This window comes from Aristolochia californica, unplaced genomic scaffold, assembly GCF_029961685.1.
Source record: "Aristolochia californica isolate CCGP_79_NKW_82.1479 unplaced genomic scaffold, dmAriCali1.0.hap1 SCAF_14, whole genome shotgun sequence".
Lineage (NCBI taxonomy): Eukaryota > Viridiplantae > Streptophyta > Magnoliopsida > Piperales > Aristolochiaceae > Aristolochia > Aristolochia californica.
Window position 1 is genome coordinate 10,683,327 of NW_027181815.1, and position 18,693 is coordinate 10,702,019.

The window sequence follows — 18,693 nt, forward strand, 5'->3', positions numbered from 1 at the left end:
CCTTGAGAATGATGAGATTAGTGGGAGTAGCCAACCTCGAAACTTAGTTTTGGAGGAGCATACAAGTTCTCAACCAGCTCCTACGACTTCACATAGATTGGTTGTTATTCATGATAATCATCAAGATCCGGTTACTCAAGTACAACCAATATAGTTGAAGAATCATCTCATCATGAGGATATTCCTATAGATCCAATTATTTAACATTCTCAACATGAAAATGTTGAAGTACCATTAAGAAGATCTTCAAGAGTTAGGAAACCTGCAATTTCTTCAGAGTATGAAGTGTACCTTCAAGAGTCTGTCATGGACATTGGTGTTGAAGATGATCCTATTACGCATTCACATGCCATGAGTGGACATAAATCCACATTATGGAATGATGCCATGAAGGAAGAGTTGGATTCAATGGCTAAAAACCAAGTCTAGTATCTTGTTGGATTACCTAAAGGGAGGAAAGCCATTGGTTGTAAGTGGATTTTTAAAACCAAAAGAAACTCTTTGGGAAATATTAAGCAAGACTTGTATCCAAAGGATTTACTCAACAAGCATAATTGATTATCACGATACCTTCTCTCCTGTTTCAAATAAGGATTCATTTCGGATAATCATGGCATTAGTAGCTCATTATGATATGGAGTTACATCAAATGGATGTGAAAAAAAATTTCCTCAATGGAGACCTAGAAGAAGAGGTTTACATGAAACAACCTGAAGGTTTTATTTCAAAGGGGAATGATCACTTGGTTTGTAGACTTAAGAAATCTATATATAGACTAAAACAAGCTTCCCGCCAATGGTATTTAAAATTCCATGATATTATTTCTTCATTAGGTTTTACAAAATATATCATGGATCAATGTATATACCATAAGGTCAGTGGGAGGAAAATAATTTTCTTAGTCCTATATGTAGATGATATTTCACTTACTTCAAGTGATTTAGGATTACTACATGAGGTCAAACGATTTCTCTCGATAAAATTTGATATGAATGAAGTTTCTTATGTCATAGACATAAAGATTGATAGAGACAAATCCCAAAGGACATTAGAATTGTCTCAAAAAACTTATATCAATAAGATTTTAGAGAGATATCGTATGAGTAATTGCTCATCTGGTGTTGCACTTATTGTCAAAGGTGACAAGTTAAGTTTGGAATAAGGTCCAAGAAATAATTTAGAGAGGGAACAAATGAAAAGCATTCCATATGTATGCTCAGGTATGCAAAAGACTTGACATAGTATTTGCAGTGGGAATGTTGGGCAGGTATCAAAGTAATCCCAGTTTGGACCATTAGAAAGTTGCAAAAAAAGTCATGTGATACCTTCAGGGGACTAAAGACTACAAGCTTACGTACAGACGATCTGATCATTTGGAAGTGATTGGATATACAGACTCTGGTTTTGCTGGCTACCTTGATTCGAGAAAGTCGACATCAAAATACATCTTATTAGTTGGAGGGGCCATTTCTTGGAGAAGTGCAAAACAATCGTTGATTGCTACTTCAACCATAAAAGTAGAGTTTGTAGCATGTTTTGAAGCATCATCACAGGCTATATGCTTGAGGAGTTTTATTTCAAGGCTTGAAATTGTTGACACAGTTTCTAAACCATTAAGGATTTATTGTGACAATTCCACAGCAGTGTTTTGGCCAAGAACAATAATCGCGGGAGTCGTAGTAAGCATATTGACATATAAAGTTTTTAGCTATTCGAGAACATGTCAAAACAAATAAAGTGGTTGTGGAACACATCCTGCACCAGATTAATGAACATTGATATGTTGACAAAAGGTATACCACCCGTTGCTTATAAGGGTCATGTTGAACATATGGAACTCAATTCTATTATGTAATTTATATAATTGAGATTCCCTTTATGTTTGTATTACAATTTGTCAATTAAAAAAATCCATTAAGTTCATTTTTGTTTTTTCTTATTTGGTTGTACACATAAGGTTTAGAGAATGACAATAAAAGATTGTCTTGAATGAGCATTTGAAAGTTCATGCATAAAGAAATGTGTCACATAAGGTTCTCATTCAAAAAAGACAGTTGCATTGTAATACGTGGATGGTAATACTTGCTCTAAAGGACTTACCGTCACGATTCATGTAATTTAATCTTCTTTAGTTGAGTACAAGGATATTATATCCATGAGAAACATTTTTGAAGATGTATCAATATTTAATGATACATATTAAATATGCGAATGGGTCAAGTGGGAGAATGTTAGACAGTTCCATAACCGATCGCCTAACTGACCCATTCACTAGGTGGTTTCCCTAAGTGGATGATGGTCGTCGGCTGTAACTGGTAGCAGTTACAACCTCTCATCCTTGATGGAAAGGAGGAGTTTAAGAATGGGTCTGATCTAGCAGAGGGTTGCCATCGACGAGCCTCTGCGATAGACGAGACATCTCCGATTGTCGAAAATTGACGCCATGATAGAAGGTACATTTTCAGTTCATCAAATTTCATTTATGTTTTTAGAAGTTCATGATATGAAGTCTAACACCTTCTCCTTGTGGTAAACTAACGGGAAGAACTCCTTAACGAAAAGAGTCCATGGACATCACTCCACATGAGATACTGATATCATAACCGAAGATGAGACCACCAAAAGTCATCTTCCCTGAGTAGCGCTTCTATTGGCCATTAGGAGCAATTACAATACCGCCCGCTATCAGAGAAGGCTAGAGAACACTCGGCGCCACGGGTGTCAATGAGGAGAAGAGGAGATGACTTGATTCGTATAGAGAACACTCAAGATGATCAATGACAAAGACGAGGAAACGATCGGAAAGATGAATACCCCGGCCATCTTCTTAACAAACTCAGAAGGTAGGGGACTTGGAGATTTGATAGCAGGAGGAAGCCCGAGAGATATCAATACTTGATATGAACCAACTTTGATGTCTAATAGGTTCAAATTTGTGTGTTCAATAAGAACCCAATACATTTATAGGGATCTTGTTGGAAATCCATTAGGTTTTCAATTAGTTTGTGTAGATACAATCCATAACTAGCCAAGGTGATATCTGTGATAATGGGTATCCAATCCACCAATTCCATAAATTTCTCCCATTGCTTTTTCACTTAAAAATTTTTTATTCTAACATAACTATAATTTCTAATGTTTTAAGTATTGTTTTTCTAGATTATAAAAGTTATTTTTGAAATTATTAAACATAAAAAGATTTTGGAAAGATACTTACTGTTTTGCAATTTAGTTAAATTATTTCGGTAGAGAGAAAAATTTATCTTCATGAAACTACACTAACTTGACTCTTGAGCTTAACAATAGAGAACAAACTTCTTTCAAATGTATTCATTGTATTAGAGGAACCAGGATCCATATCAAGTTTGCATCTGATTCAATGTGAATAGAAAATACTCAATTTCTCTTAGACTAAATTACTATCCCTCATCAATCTAAAAAACTAAATTTTGACAAAATATATCAAACTTGAAAAGAGAGGTCAAAATAGCTTACCAATTGCCTCTATTTTCTTCCCTGAATTTTTTTGTAAACCATCTGTCTTGATTTAAGTAATAAAAGGGCAAATATTGGAGAGGATGGCGGCCCCTCAGACAAGTGTTCACCATTTTTCTTCTTTTGAAAGGATTCCAATTAATATTGCCTAAGAACATAGGTATTCGTCCCACTATAAACAGCAAATGCAACAGCACAGACGCCACAAGTAGCAGCAGCAACATCTCTCGCTCATTCAGAAGACCACAGGATCAACCAAATGTTTCCTTCCAACGGATCAAGAAATGGCTGGTAAAATATATACGTATAAAAATTTAATGTAACAAAAAACATTTTCCTTGCTCCAACGATTTTACTATAGTTAATTCCCCGTATGTGTCATCTCACATTGATACACCATCAAGGCTACAAGAACACGGTTAGTTACTCCCAAGAAACAATCACTCTTTTGCTGGTTAGATGTGCAAGGTGGAAGAGCCAGTATCAGGGCCTTGCCACTGATTTTCCTACTAGGCCTCTCTGAGATCAAAACACGCACTTGGAGAAGTTAGACCTATCCTTCGAATGATACAGATGCGCCACATACCAATTCACTTCCAGAGTTTGACATATTTATCATGACTTGCAGAAGCCACCAAGCCTGTTGCACTTGACACTGCCAATGAAGCAATCAGCCCTTCATGTGCTGCTAGGGTCATGGTCTTGTTCTCTGTCATGTTCCATAGCTCGAGAGACTGCACAAATGCTCACAGGTTCAACACAATCTTACAACCCATGAATAAACACACGGAATACAAAAGATAACAACATCTATAGAAAGGCAATTAGAAAAAGAAGAAAAAAGGTATGCTCTCTTATTGCATGTTATATACTATACCATTCTCTGCCCTGCTCCTCTCATTCAAAACATGGCACACCTTACTTAGAAGATGAAAGATTAGAATGGGGAGCAAGGTAAATCAGGTCCCTGAATATCAATTCCATATTGTTTGATTGGCCACCGAATCAAACAAAATCAGACAATTTCCCAATCCATGTCAAACTCCCTAACGAATGACCCAGAAATTCGACTTAGATTGGCAATTCAAATCATCCACTTTCAGCACTTCTAGGCAGGAAGGTTAAGAAATCACTCACCTGGTAACAGCCAATGACTAACAAAGATGGATAGGTAGGGTGGAAGACACAGGAGTGAAATTTGTTGCCATTGCAGCTCAACTCATGAACACAGTCACCTTCACTTCCAGAGCCAACTGTCCAGACTCGAACTGAATCTTCACTGACAGAAGCCACAAATTCGCCAGAAGGATCCCAACAAACTGAGTGCACTGGCTTTGTATGGCCCTACAATGACAATCACAAGTAGAATACATATGCTAGAAAAATTACAGTTTCCCAAAAGTGACTAGTCATATAAAAAAAATTACAGCTCCACAAGTATAATCTGTAAAATTACCCACATGAAATCAAAGCAGATATAGCATACTAGGTCAAAATAAAAATATATTTTTATCTCCCCCCAACTTCTACTACAACTTCTCTTCCCTAATGCCAAGCTCTTCTCTCTCTCTTTCAGTTCCTTTCTTTCCCTTTCCTCTTCCCTCCTCCGTTTCCTTCTCTAGGTGTGGATGTGAGGAAGGCTGCCAGTAATAGAAACCACCATGCGGCAGCTGACCCCAAGGAGAGGGTGTAGGTACACCACAAGGCAAGCTGTAAGAAAATGAAACAGGGGTAGGGACGATGCACAGAATGAGGTAGGGTAAGAACTACCAGAGAGACACAGCTGGAGTAAGAAGAGACTAGGCCCATAGAATTCGAGTAGACACAGCATGCCATGTCATCCCATTATCTGCCATACAGACATGAAACTTTAACACCAACTGCACATGTGCAATTAACAAGGCTCACACATTAAAGGGTATGACAGAAATTGGAGACGAACTTACTACTACACTCTACAATTAGGTTAGCCAATTAGTATAATATATGTTCATGAGGAACTGAAACTATCAACATAAACAGAAAGTGAGTTTTTGTAAATAATGACACAGTAGTTAACAAACCTGTAAAGAATATGAGCAGAGTTGGGTTTCCACATCCAGTATAGATACAACATTCTCAGCAGCAGCTGCAAGATATCTCCCAAGCCGAGGTTGGAATCTCATCTGAGTAGTTCCACCCTACATACGTAGGAAAAGCTCAAGACAGGAGTAACAAGGCACAACAGTAGTTCATTAGAACAACAAAAACTGTTCCTACGGGAGTGGAGGTGGGGTCTTGATTAGTGAGTGTGGATTAACTCTGGAATTGAAATTCAATTACAGATGATAATAATTATAGAGCTAAGTGTACTCACATTAACTCGACTAATTTTCATCACAAGTTAATCATCCCAAAATATTATTGTAGTTTTGAAGTCTGTTTCAGTTCCAGGAGAACTAAATCCAACTCCAGAAAAGTAGCCTCCCGACATTTTTCCTTATCATTTGCATGAGAGGGCATCTGCCCTCACACCTTCTCACGAAGGACAATCACCCCCAATTTGAAGAGAAGAAAGCAGGACAAGGGCAGGGCTCTGCTTTTTTCAGGGCCAATGAAGGCGGCATCCAATCCTCCACATTTGAGTACAGAATGGGGAGGGCGTGCGCCACCGTTCCTATCCTCTCCATTCAATGGACAGAAATGGGAAAGGGCCACCTGATTATTCCAGTGGGAGGAGGGTATCAATCCTCCCCTTTTTATGTGCAAGGGAAGGCAAACACCCTCAAGCAGGCAAAAGAGGCTGTGTATGCCCTTCCCCTTCTAAAAGTAAATATATGCATATTTTTATTATTAATTATAGTTAAAATAATTGAGTATACAGCATGCAATAAAATAAATTCACAATATGCTAACACTTACATTAAAGTTTTTATCAAAAATATAAAAACATAACATTATGTTAATCCATACCGTAACATGATACATAATAAACTTTTAAGGTCATATTTTACTGTTGTGAGAAAATATACATTTATTACAACTTAAACTACCATGTGTTTTTGTTATTTAAATTTGAAACATGTTTGAGTTAACAAAGTTTTATATTTCCCTCTATTTCAAATTTGTATTTTACATAGATGTATAAAAGATATAGTAAAATATTGCAAAATAATTGTTTAATAATGAACATTATTCAATCATATTACACATATTAAATAGCATCCAAATTAACTTTTTAGTAAATTCTAAGGTCATCACACTAACAGCAGAATTCTGTGGTGGGGAACAACAGTTCCAAAAGTCACACTTAAACTCTAGAACTATATATCACACCAACTCTAGAACTCTATATCACACCTACTCTAGAACTCTTATGTTGTAGAAATTATACCAGAAGCCCCCACCCAAAGTAAGAAAAAAACTAGTGAGGAGATCTGGGACCCAATAAAAAATTATAAGGAGCATGGGTACATTTTTCTGATTTGTCATTTAATACTGCATTGATATGAATAATTTTTCTTCAAATACAATAAACTTAAATTTATTCTATTTACCTTAAATACTCTATTACAGCTACCATTGTTGATACTCCAATATCGTATCTCACTGTCTCCGTCACAAGAGCAAATAAGATCCTCCTTGTTTGGATGAAAATCTAGGGACATTACGGATGCTGAATGTCCAGTAAAAGTGCGAAGAGAATAGCCTTGCTGCAACATAAAGACAGTTAGGAGCTCATCATTACACTTCAAGCATTGGAACCCATCGTTGAGAAAAGTAGAATCCTTCTTAAGCCTCACCTAGGCTCCTTCACTTGATCAAAAAACAGAAAAGACCACTAAAACTCATCAAGAAATAGAAAGACAAGAAAAAGTTAAAATTCAGTAACTAACATTATCAGCATCCCAGACCCGGACAGTTTTATCAAAAGAAGATGTGGCCAGACGGGGGCTGCTTGGGCTGAAACGGACATCAGTAATTAGCAGAGAATGCTCTTCCAATGTTGCCTTTGGCTTCAATGTATCAGTATGCCACAGTATGGCCTGCAATTGCAAAATTACCAGATAATCAATGCAAGCTATCCACATAACATGCAGCATCCAAAAGGATAAAATTCGTCACAAATAAACGCCGCAAGAAGTTCCAGACCTTTTTTCTCAGACCCTAAAAATAATCATATCACTAATATTATTCAAAATATTACTTATTCAGTACTGTTCAAGAAGTTTTCTGGAGCATCAAAGGAGCGCAAACATTAAAAACTAAGTAAAGGAACTATAAAAACCAAAACATGATTTGGAATTGCCATATTTTCACCATTTTTTAGGGGTACCTTATTTCTGTTGTTTTTGGGAGATACCTTTAGCTACCTTCATATATACAACAAAACCACAATAATACTAGTCTGAATTAAAAAAAAAAAAATGATAGGCTTCTCAACTTTTGTTTGTTTGGATGGGCTTCTCAACATTTAGCAAAAAAATTAAAATAAAAATAAAATAAAATTTTCCAAATTCAGAAACTAACAATATCTGGAGTATACAAAACTTGCACAACAGCTTGATCTATTTCTAGTTGTTTAACATGACTAACATCTAAGTCCACACCTTTTTATCATGACCACCAGTAGCAAGCAGTTTCCCATCGGATGAAAAGTGACAACAGACAACCTTACTGGTACTTGCTCGGATATAACCAACGTCCGTAAATGTAAATCCTGTCATTGCAACATAAATTATTACTTATACATCCATCAGCTTTATAATTAGAACATCAGTAAAGTCATAGAAACCATCAAATAGACCATCAATAGTCAAATACTAGATAAATCCGTCACAAGGCAAAAAATGCTCATATCTACCTTTGGTAACATCCATGCCTCGGCCAACAGTATCACGCCGGTCTGTATCATCAGGAGTCAAGAATGAATCAACATTATCATCTAATGAGGTATCATCAACAAATCGATCCATGTCAGCCTGCAATTGAAAATCTCTATCATCTCACTGCCACAATCCACTGTTAAGTGACATTTACACAATTAGATATCATCTTTCTTTTTCTGGTCAAAGAAAGAATATGGGACAATACCAACTGGTTTGAAGGTGATGTAAGAGTTCCCGTTCCATCAGAGCCAAACATAATTAAGGGCTTAGATGAGCTGCCACTATGAGGTAACGAAGGCATTGAAATCACATCTCCTGGTGTATGAGTAGAAGGAGTTGATGGAGCCGAACTTGGGGATGGTCCAGCGGTGTTTGCCGTTCCCGAACTATTAGCAGGACCAGAAGATGAAACAGCCTGCTTTCGTTTTCGCCCGCTCTGAGTCTTTGAAGTCTTGGAAAGCATCATAGCAACTTTAGAATATAAAAATATGAAAAAGGAAAATATAAAAAAGTCATTACGGTAAAGGTAATCAAGGGGGGGCACCTCAGTATTACATAAGGGAACATTACATTACACCCCTGAAGGTAAATGGAATATTACACTCTTTGAGTAACGGACTTTAAGTAACATGTAATGTCGGTTACATTTCAGATTTCAACCAGTTAAACATGGATGCCCAAAATGCTACACCCACCACCCCTGATGGATATAAAAGATGAATGGACAGCACATTCCTCTGCAATGTTAATAATGCACCATTTTGCTTTTTTGGAACACTTAACGCCTTACCCTGTTGAGATCCAAACTCAATACCTCACACTTGAAACCCCCCCATATGGTCATTGAGTCCAAAGGCCCAATCCACAAACCATCTATAATTGAAAACAATCATGAACTTCTAATGGTGGAGGAAAAGCTGGGGCACACATCCTTTGTAAATCTAAAACAATTCTGTACATGGCTAATCCAAGATAATTCTAAGTCGAACACACACATAAGCAAATAAAAACTTAACATAACAACATAAAAAAAAACTGACCTGATCATTGCCTCGAAACATATTGGACATGCTACCATCCACAGAGGCACTGCTAGGTCCCATTTTTTCTGGCTGATGAAGATGATGATTCGAACTCTGTGACTGCTGACCAGATAGTGTGTGCTGTTGAAGCTGTTGCTGAGGATTGGTATTCTGCTGCTGCTGATGTTGCTGCTGCTGTAATTGAGCTATTTTCTACTACAAAAGAAAAGCACAATAAGGAAGAGTCGAAGGCTTCAGGCTACCTAAAGCATCTTAAAGTTAAGGATTCAAAGCCCACAAAAATGATGTTAGACAAAGACCTCGACTATGTAATACAGCGACAAAAGAAAGCTGATATACAGCAAAAGTATAAGAAAAAAGGAAACCTGCCTACACAGATTTTTAGCTAGACAAAATTTTACATGAAACAATCGTAGTCATTGAAAATTTGTCATAGAAAAAAAAGACATGGAGGAAATATTTGTCATAAAAAAAGAAATGGAGAATTTCCCACTCAACCAGAACCTTTCCTTATTATCCATCGTAAAGAATTTTTGGAACGTTGATTACACATATACACACCCCCCTACCCCTGGTAAGACCATTTATCTCAAAGAAGGATGTTATCAACTAATATTTGTGAAGACCATAATGATTTCAGCGCACCCCCCCCCCCCCCCCGGTAAAACCATTTAGCACAAAGAAGGATATTATCAACTAATATTGTGAGGACCATAATGATTTCAGGGCTCTTATAAAATAATAGCCAGGAATCATCAAAGCATTGTGCAATAGATTGAGACATCAACATGCCCAACTTGAATGCAAAGCTCATAAGAAAGGCTTCCGCACTCTCTTACATGATATATCTATGAGTTTCTAAAAGCAAAATAAATGGTTCCATTCTTTTGCAGGCCAAGCCTATCAAAAACATAAGTCAACAGATTAAGCTGCTGCTAACCTTTAAGCATAGGCATCTAACAAGTCTGACTACTAATGAAACTGTTAAAAAAAAAGCTAATTTTCATGCTAAGCACCACTTCATAAACTTACACTTTCTCAATTATAAAAAATAGAAAACGAGTACTGCTTGTACAGATATCCACAAAACATCACCCAAATCACAGACAAATTTTTAGGAAGCGAGACATGAACCTTCATTAGCATATCTGTTTCACCACGAGGTAACACAGGGCATGTAGCTTGCATTGGAGAACCAACATTCTGAACCACATCACCAACAGAATTTGACTGACCATCCTTCCCCAGAGCTATATTTCTGTTGTTTAGTAACATTCTTAGCCTCCTGCTGTCAACATCACCAGCTGATGGAGAGGTCAGGTTGTGTGCCTGTAGCACAAGCTGCTGTTGCTGTGGGGTCAGCAATTGAAGTTGGTGAAATTGTTGTGGGGACTGCATAAATGATTTTTGCTGTTGTAGAATACCCGACCGAAGTTGATCAAGCCCCTGTGTTAAAAGGATACAGTTAAAACTGGGTGCAACCAGTGTTAGCAGTGCAGATGTAAGCAGCTATCCTGACAATATCTAATTTTACAGAAACTAGCTTATGCAAAGAATTTTATATGCCAAATATCATATTAACAAAGAGACTGTATACAGTCAACTCCAACGTATTTTTGCAAATATTGGTTACACGCAGACACACATGATATAAGCTAACCCTGAAAATGAAAACCCTCACAGTAAAATCCCCCCAGTTGGAATACTTTTTTTTGGTAAGCCCCCAGCAAGTGTACTCAATTCATCCTGCATAATGATATTTGAGTATTATAATTAGAAATATTTGCTTCATCCCCTTTAAAGTCTTTCTATTGTGATCTCCAGTGATTAATGAGAAGACATTTGGCAAAAATACAAGAGCATTCTACAAATACAGGAGACCACTGGATTCAAATACCATTAGAAAAGACATATCATGACAGTCAGGAAGGCAAAGATATAACATGACTGAGTCGGACTGTATCAGGTCTGAAGCAGAATAACGCCCAATAATCAGGATCTTCTAATCCAACTGAACATAGTCCAAGCTAAAGCACAAATGAGATACATTCATTCAGAAAAAAAAAAACAGGTAACTGGAATATTATAGGAGAAGAATGGCACAACAAAAATGAGGAAAAAGACTATAGTAAAGCATAAGAAAAAAAAAACATATCACAATGCATAGCATATAGAAAGAATGAATCACACACCGTAAGAGGCCATCCTTTTAAAGTCAAGTTGTTGCCTCCTTGATTCGATCCTGAGGAAACAGGAACAAGAAATGATCATTAGTTTGTGATAGTTAAGTACCAAATTATCCAATTTTCAAAGTACACAAAGACAAAGACTGATACCATACAAAACCAAAAAGGGTAAAGAAAAGAAAGAAAGAAAGATGAAGACCCAAGCAACAAAAAGAAAAATTATGAGCAAATTAGAATAAAGTCTAATACCAGGAACTCCAAGTAAGGGTCCATCAGGACCTGCACCTCTTGGATTCAGAACTGAATTCATTTCAGTCTTTATATCCTGTTTCAGAGTTATTTATCATTGCATGAAATGGAAAAAACAAAAAAAAAACTAGACAAATTTTGTTCAGACAAACACCTGTGTAGACCCAGGAACTTGCTGATTACGGGCTTGAACTTGCTGAAGAGCCCCAGACATTCCACCAGCACCACCATGCAAAACTTGTCTGAAAAAAATGAACAAACAGATGAATTGTATAACTTTAACCAAGTTGTCCGAAACACAAAAAGTAAGTGACTTGAATAACTGTAACCACGTTTGCAAAGTCAGACACGTTAACAATAGAAGGCAAATTCATAGACCTCCAGAAGGTTAGGTATGACAGAAACAAACGCAAGGACTCTAACATACATTGCATTTATCCAATGTATATTCACAAGGCATAGTTGTGCATAACAGAGAAATCAAATATGAAGTTGGATAGTTAGAACCAACAGAAGATTGAAAAAAAAAAAGAAAAAAACAAACAATAAAACTGTCAAATCCAATTACAAGGGAAATTTCTACAGGGGGTTGGTTCAATGCTAAAAATAAAGTAGCATGTGCAGGATATGATAATCCAAACCTATCCAACTCAAATGCAAGGGTAAGGGGAAAGTCTAATCCTCCTGAAACTTCTGAAGATCATAGACAAGAACACCACAATAAATAAATAAATATACATACATACATACATGCATGTATGTGTGTGTGGGTGTGTGTATGTATATATATATATATATATATATATCACACACACACACACACATATATCTACCAATAAAAAAAAACAAAGAAGTACAACATAAAATTTATCAGTCATGAACATCAAACTTACCCTGACGGCTGACCAGGTGTTGCAGCTGATTTTAACATTGAAGCATGGTTTGGATCCAGTAGCTGACCAACATTGTCCCCAAACCTTTGCTGCACAGGAAATTTGGAATCCCACATTACTTCCCGTATTAACGAAAAGAAAGCCCACAAAACAGCTTTTCTAGGCAATGCCAACAGACAATATAATTAGAAACAGCAACCTTCATAGATGCTTCATCCATAGGATCTCTCTGGAGAGGCAGCTTTAGTCGCTCCTCATACATCTTTGTGGCCAAGGCATTAGCAGTTCCAGGATTTTGTCTCATAAGATTGTCGTTTCCTACAAGACCATTAGCTGTTCCATTGAGAAGGTGGGTTCCATCTCTTCGTTGCTGCTGCTGCTGCTGCTGCTGCTGCTGTTGTAGCTGTTGCTGTTGCTGCTGCTGTGCATGCCTTTGTAGTAAGAGCTGCTGCATCTGAATTTGCTGTTGCTGCTGTTGTTGTTGCTGCTGTTGCTGCTGTTGTTGTTGATGCTGTGGTTGTTGTGACTGCTGCTGCTGCTGCTGTTGTTGCTGCTCTCTTGCCTTGATTAGTTGTGTCTACCATCAAATAAAACTCATTTTCATTACTCATTTTAGGTAAAAAAAAAGGGATGTCTCAGAAGAGTTTTAATGTGCACAGTGAAAACCTATCTTAAACAGCACTGCAAATGTACAAATACTATCTATCAAGTGCAATAGTTCACATAGACCAAAAGAAGTGATTCATGATTTTATCAATTATAGTCTAAATGATGCCAAGTAAAAGAAAATCTATCACGAATGTGACTATTACTGATCATACATATGCAGTTTCATATTATGCACCACATAGAGTTTCAAGAAACATCAAGGATTACAAAAAAATTGCAAACAGGAATTTGGGCATTTTATTTTAGGTTCCTAGAAACAAACATACCTCAAAGTTCATAGTAATTATGACGTGGTTACTGAGTAACTCATCAGTATATAAGCAACATTCAAAACCAAATCGACCTCATTAATACTTTAGTCTAGCTCCAAGTTTTTTTTTTTTTTTTTGAAATGTAGTGGTTGATATTAAAGAGGAAGGATGTACAACTGCAGTTCCTCATAAATCGGGGGTGCACCTCAACAGCAGAAAAGTGACAAAATGAGATCAGTCTTGCTCCAAGTAGACCACCAAATGTATTAGAATAACAACAGGCAACCACAAGTAAATGCAATATTGTGGAGGAAAAAAATGACGAAGATCAGATTACAATATTTACACTCCCCTGCATTCAAGCAAATACAGACCTGCATTCTGAACAGGATCCAACATATCAAGACATTGTTGGTCCAATGCTAAATGCAACAACGTAAATGTAATAAAAAGGAAAAAAAAGGTAGTTAATAAGTCTCTGAATAAATATGTTACTAGCAGATAATGGTCGCATAGTTGAGTATAATCTCGTCTGGAAATAGTACAATTGCACACATTCTCAAAACACATCTAGAGCTCTTTGTCTAATACTTGAGACCTAAATGCATTCAGCAAAACCCACATCCAGTCTAAAATAAAATCAGAGAATTGGTAAAGCCCAGGAAGATACATTTGAAGATCAACTCAAAGATAACAGAAACAAATAAAGAAAAGGCTCCCACGTCTATGTACGAAGCAGCAACATCTGAGTGCTTCTCATTTGTCCTTGCAATAAAGATATCCCAAAAAACAGACCACCATTCAAAAAGAAACCCTCCAGGCGCATCAATAGCTGCAAAAAAAAAAAAAAAAAAAAAAGAGCCACGCGATAACTCAAACACAGAATAGAAAGAGAACAATGTTGTAAATAAAGAAAGAAAAGAAACCACTTAATCCCAGCTTTTTTCCCAAATAGTGCCTTCAGAAACTCACCAACAGGATCAGAAGATACTTTCCCTTCAGCTTGAAAAGCCTTTGCCGATGCCTGTAAATTCCTCTTCACTAGATAATCATAAATGTAAACATCCAACCTGTTGGTCAACAAAACGAAAAATAAGCAGTAAGCAAACCATGACGAAAAACAAATTCAAAGAGTATGGAGGGACTGCCAAAAGAGAGCTTAAATAATGATATAAAATAGAAAGATGAATAAAAAAATAGGGAAAAACAAATGAAGAGACATAGGAAAACATAGACAAACACTCAGTAACCAAAACAACTGACTCGAACAAAAATATAATTACCCAAAACTCAAACCCTAAAATGAAAATAGAATCAGCATCGAGGACAAACACGGTAAAGAAAAAAAGAAGAAAAAATCTAAGTAGGGAGCCGAAAAGCACAACCTAAATCCAAAGAACAGATATAACTGCCCAAACATAAACCCTAACAGAAAAGAGCTCGACTGAATGCAAATGAAAAAACACGGACTACAAAAACAAAAAGATGGCCATTCCAGAAAATAACTAATACAGAAACTAGAATAAGGATGTAAGAAAAGAACCCTGGTGCAACAGCCTTCAAACCCAAATCCTAGACAAAACTGAGTCGACGGTAAAGATAGAAAACCCAAGAGAGCCAGATAAGAACAGAAACTTTACATTTTATCGGCTTCCCAGTTGGTCTGAGACATGATTGTGAAATCAAAGTCTCGACAAGTCTCCCCGAAAATGTCAGTTATTCCCTAATAGCATTAAAAATCTAGCAACATCAGCCATTCTGAGGAGCTCGATCTCACTACCATTTGAAGCTCATCAAAATCGGAGCTTTTCAGAACCCACCTTCACGAAAGAAACCCCGAGAGACCACAAGTGAAGCAGAGAAAGCAAGGTGAGAGAAAGCAAGAATCTGGGGAAGACAAAACTTCACCATTTCAGGCAAATTTAAAGAAAACAACCAATGGATGAAATTTCGATGAATAAAAAGGAGAAGGAAAACGAGTAAGAAGTGAGGGGAAGGGGGAAGGACAGAAGGGTTTTTTTCCAATTTCTACAGAGGCTCGCAGCACCCTCTCGGTGAAGTACGTAATGCTTTGATTTCTGCACACTAGTATGAGAAGCAAATCAGAAGTAAAGCTAAACGAAGCTTCGTCCGGTCCCTACTCTGATTCCAATCCAGAGGTGGCTTAAAGAAAGGAGCGGATGCGCACTTCCAAATCTTCCATCGAATGGTCACAAAAGCGTCTTTTGAAGCTGTCAAGGACCCAAAACCTGTCGTTTGCATCTGCAAACGTCAGTCAGTCAAAAAGAATGCTATTAAAGAAAGAAAAAACGGAGACTTCTCACGGGCTTCTCATGGTAACGATTCGAGCGCAGCAATCTGGTACTGTTTTTATTCTCTTTTTGGCGATCCAGTTGTTTTCCTTATTCAGATTTTCCGAGAGAGAGAACTTGAGAATTTTAGAGTGGCTTCGGATGGATTGAGTTTCTCTGCAGATACCATTATTGCTTCATGAGGTGGAACAACGACCGCCACGAATACCCTTCTTTTTCTCTCAAATATCTAACCTGCCCTCCTTCTCTTGCGTCGTGAAATGGAATAGACCCACTTCGATTACCGGAAGAAAAATCATCCTTTCGTTATGCAGTTTTCAGTCTTCACAGAGAATGGACATCGATCGGCTCTGATCGTTTCCTTAATTCATGCAAACTTTTTTTTCAGTTTAAATCTACAATTCTATTTAGAACAGCAGCAATTGTGTTTAGAACGAGAGAAGCGAAGCTCGTTTTTCTGCAAGAAAACGTCTTCAGAACAGAGCCATGAACAATGCGGGCTCTTATCTTTATAAGCAGGATTGAGAACTGATGAAAGCATAAAAGTTTAGTTCAAACCGACCCCCCCTGGTTTTTCTCTTGTTAGAGAGTCAGACACAGAGGTGCGAAGATATAAGATCCTCGTGAAGCATGCTTTTTCATGGAACACGCAGTCATGGGCCGTTGAGTAGCGAAAATGGAGTTAATGGAATTGAAAGAAAGGTAAGAGACGGTGAGAAGGGAATGGGTTTGTTCGGTGAAAAGAATGAAAATAGAAGAGCATGAGACACATGGTGTACTCTTCTCGGTCAATCTATCCTTATCAGCCGACCCAGTCGTGATTCAGAAAGATGGTGTTTCTTCTTCAGGTGCTCTCTGGTTTCTGCGCCGGAAAGGAAATATCTGAAACGTGTGAACAAGCTACGACTCGAACAGCTTCATATTGCCTACCAGAAAAAAGAATCTATAGATTTATTGTTGCGTAATTGCTATGTTTAACTGAGAAAGTTAAGAGGGATTGTTTTAACTGAGGAATTTATTTCCTTTACTCATTCCAGGGAAGTTTCCAACTCTTCTGCGCAAGAATTTCCGAAGAAATTCAATTTTCAGGCCTGCTGCAATGGAAGGAATCCTCCACATTTCATATTCCTTGGGTGGGGATGGAAGAAGGGTCATTAAATGTTTAATAACAGAACCGAAAAACTTGACAAATCTTGAAGGAAGTGACTGGTTTTTTTCTCAAGATCTCCATTTAGTATGATTTTGATGGTAACAAACATTTGACATTAAATATGTACCTGCAAAGAATGTTGAACAAATATTTCAAATTATGACAAGCGTCTACAACATTTTTCTACAGGAAAGACACTGAAGAAAGGGTGTTCAAATAACAGTCTTCATCCAAACAAGTTGTTGGCAACTTGAAGCCTATGGAGAAGGTCAATAGCTCAAAACAAGTTGATTGATCAAGTTCCCATTAGGAGTTTATTGTAAGAAAGTTTTTTTAATCAAGTCTCATGTGTTTGAACAAGTTTTTAGCAAAAAGAAGGTAGCAACTCATAAATGAAGAAAGTTGTTGAACAATATTTTGTGCTCCAACATTATCTGAAGAAGAGAAATGTATTCAAACAATCAAATGGGTCGAACAAAATTTGAATTGAAATCTTCAAAAGTGTTTGATAGAACAATATTTCTTGATCAAACAAGTTGACCCAAAACTATCAAAAAATAATCTTTCAAGCTTCAATTTAGCCTTCATAGGTCTCCAAAATTTGTAAGTGACCCCTTCTGTTTGTTCATCAGCTCACAAGGAAACTCTTAAGTATTTTATCAAGAGCTTTCATCGAGTTTTCATCAGGTTTGCAAAAGGACAAAACAACCTTGTCACAACATAGTTGTTCAAACTTAGAACATTGGGATCTCTGCTATTTAGGTTATTCTCGCTCCAAGAGCGATTGCCAAAGTGTCCATGACGACTCTTAAACCTTCCTTCATTTTAAAAACTATTATAGAGTTCGGATTTGAGTTTTAAAGAGCCTAGACTCATAGTTTCAGAAACAGCTAAGTATTTGTTCAATTATTTTAAAATCCTCATTTCTTTATCTATGTTATGTGCTGGAGTTGTTGCCCTTGATTTAAAAAATAATATTATACACTCTGCTGAATAATTGAGTGGGCATTTTCATAATAATAGGCTAGTTGGGCTGAATTTTGAAAATTCAAGTACAAACAAACTTGTAACTTAAGAATCATTGAATGTGCTTGGTCTTGTGTTGCTAAAATGGAACTCTTTTAGTTCATATTATTTATCAAGTTTAAACAACTACTTGTGTGTCTTTAGTTTCAAATCAAATTGATCTTGAGTTGCTTCTAAAGGACTTTTTTTCATTTGGAAACCAATTCCAAGTTTAAATATGACATCATATTTAAAAAAATTAAATCATCAAGGACTAATTGAGCCACTCTACAAATTGATTGCCATATTGAATTGGTTGCACTTTTTATGTTTGTTTGTATTGTAAAATCGGTCTATTGAGATACCTTATAGGAGAGCTAAATTGTAAGAAAGAAACCTTTATGTAGTCAATCAATCTTGTGTAGATATGATTAAAGATGACATTGAGCTAAGCCAGTTGGGGAGCAGCATGGACTCAATTGCTTTAAGCTTGATACAACTCGATTTATTTTGAGTTCAAACCAAGTTTGAACCTTAAAGAGAGGGTCATTTATTAAATTGAACCAAGCTCA

The 18,693-nt window shown here is 36.9% G+C and overlaps 1 protein-coding gene across 2 annotated transcripts; it reads right to left on the reverse strand.

The window, feature by feature from the left end:
* Positions 1 to 3,772: 3,772 nt before the first annotated feature.
* On the reverse strand, positions 3,773 to 15,749 carry LOC137949343 (transcriptional corepressor LEUNIG-like). Of its 2 annotated transcripts, none has more exons than XM_068795417.1 (18): positions 15,295 to 15,749; positions 14,627 to 14,724; positions 14,377 to 14,486; positions 12,934 to 13,311; positions 12,735 to 12,823; positions 11,996 to 12,083; positions 11,842 to 11,917; positions 11,599 to 11,648; positions 10,541 to 10,852; positions 9,404 to 9,598; positions 8,569 to 8,805; positions 8,339 to 8,456; positions 8,085 to 8,194; positions 7,371 to 7,520; positions 7,032 to 7,187; positions 5,559 to 5,675; positions 4,633 to 4,839; positions 3,773 to 4,229 (listed from the first exon to the last, which is right to left on the reverse strand). In XM_068795417.1, the coding sequence occupies exons 1-18, from the start codon at positions 15,324 to 15,326 to the stop codon at positions 4,086 to 4,088; spliced, it is 2,667 nt and encodes an 888-aa protein (XP_068651518.1). In that variant the 5' UTR covers positions 15,327 to 15,749; the 3' UTR covers positions 3,773 to 4,085. The 2 variants fall into 2 exon arrangements, with proteins under 2 accessions (XP_068651518.1, XP_068651517.1); XM_068795416.1 differs by having other exon boundaries at positions 8,569 to 8,814; positions 15,295 to 15,747.
* Between the last annotated feature and the right edge of the window lie 2,944 nt (positions 15,750 to 18,693).

Excerpts from the sequence above, each read along its gene's own strand:
- LOC137949343 (XM_068795416.1), bottom strand. The coding sequence starts at position 15,326 with ATGTCTCAGACCAACTGGGAAGCCGATAAAAT. Across the intron at positions 9,599-10,540 it reads AAACAGATATGCTAATGAAG|AAAATAGCTCAATTACAGCA; the intron begins GTTCATGTCTCG and ends CTTTTGTAGTAG. Across the intron at positions 5,676-7,031 it reads GCTGTAATAGAGTATTTAAG|GGTGGAACTACTCAGATGAG; the intron begins GTAAATAGAATA and ends CTACGTATGTAG.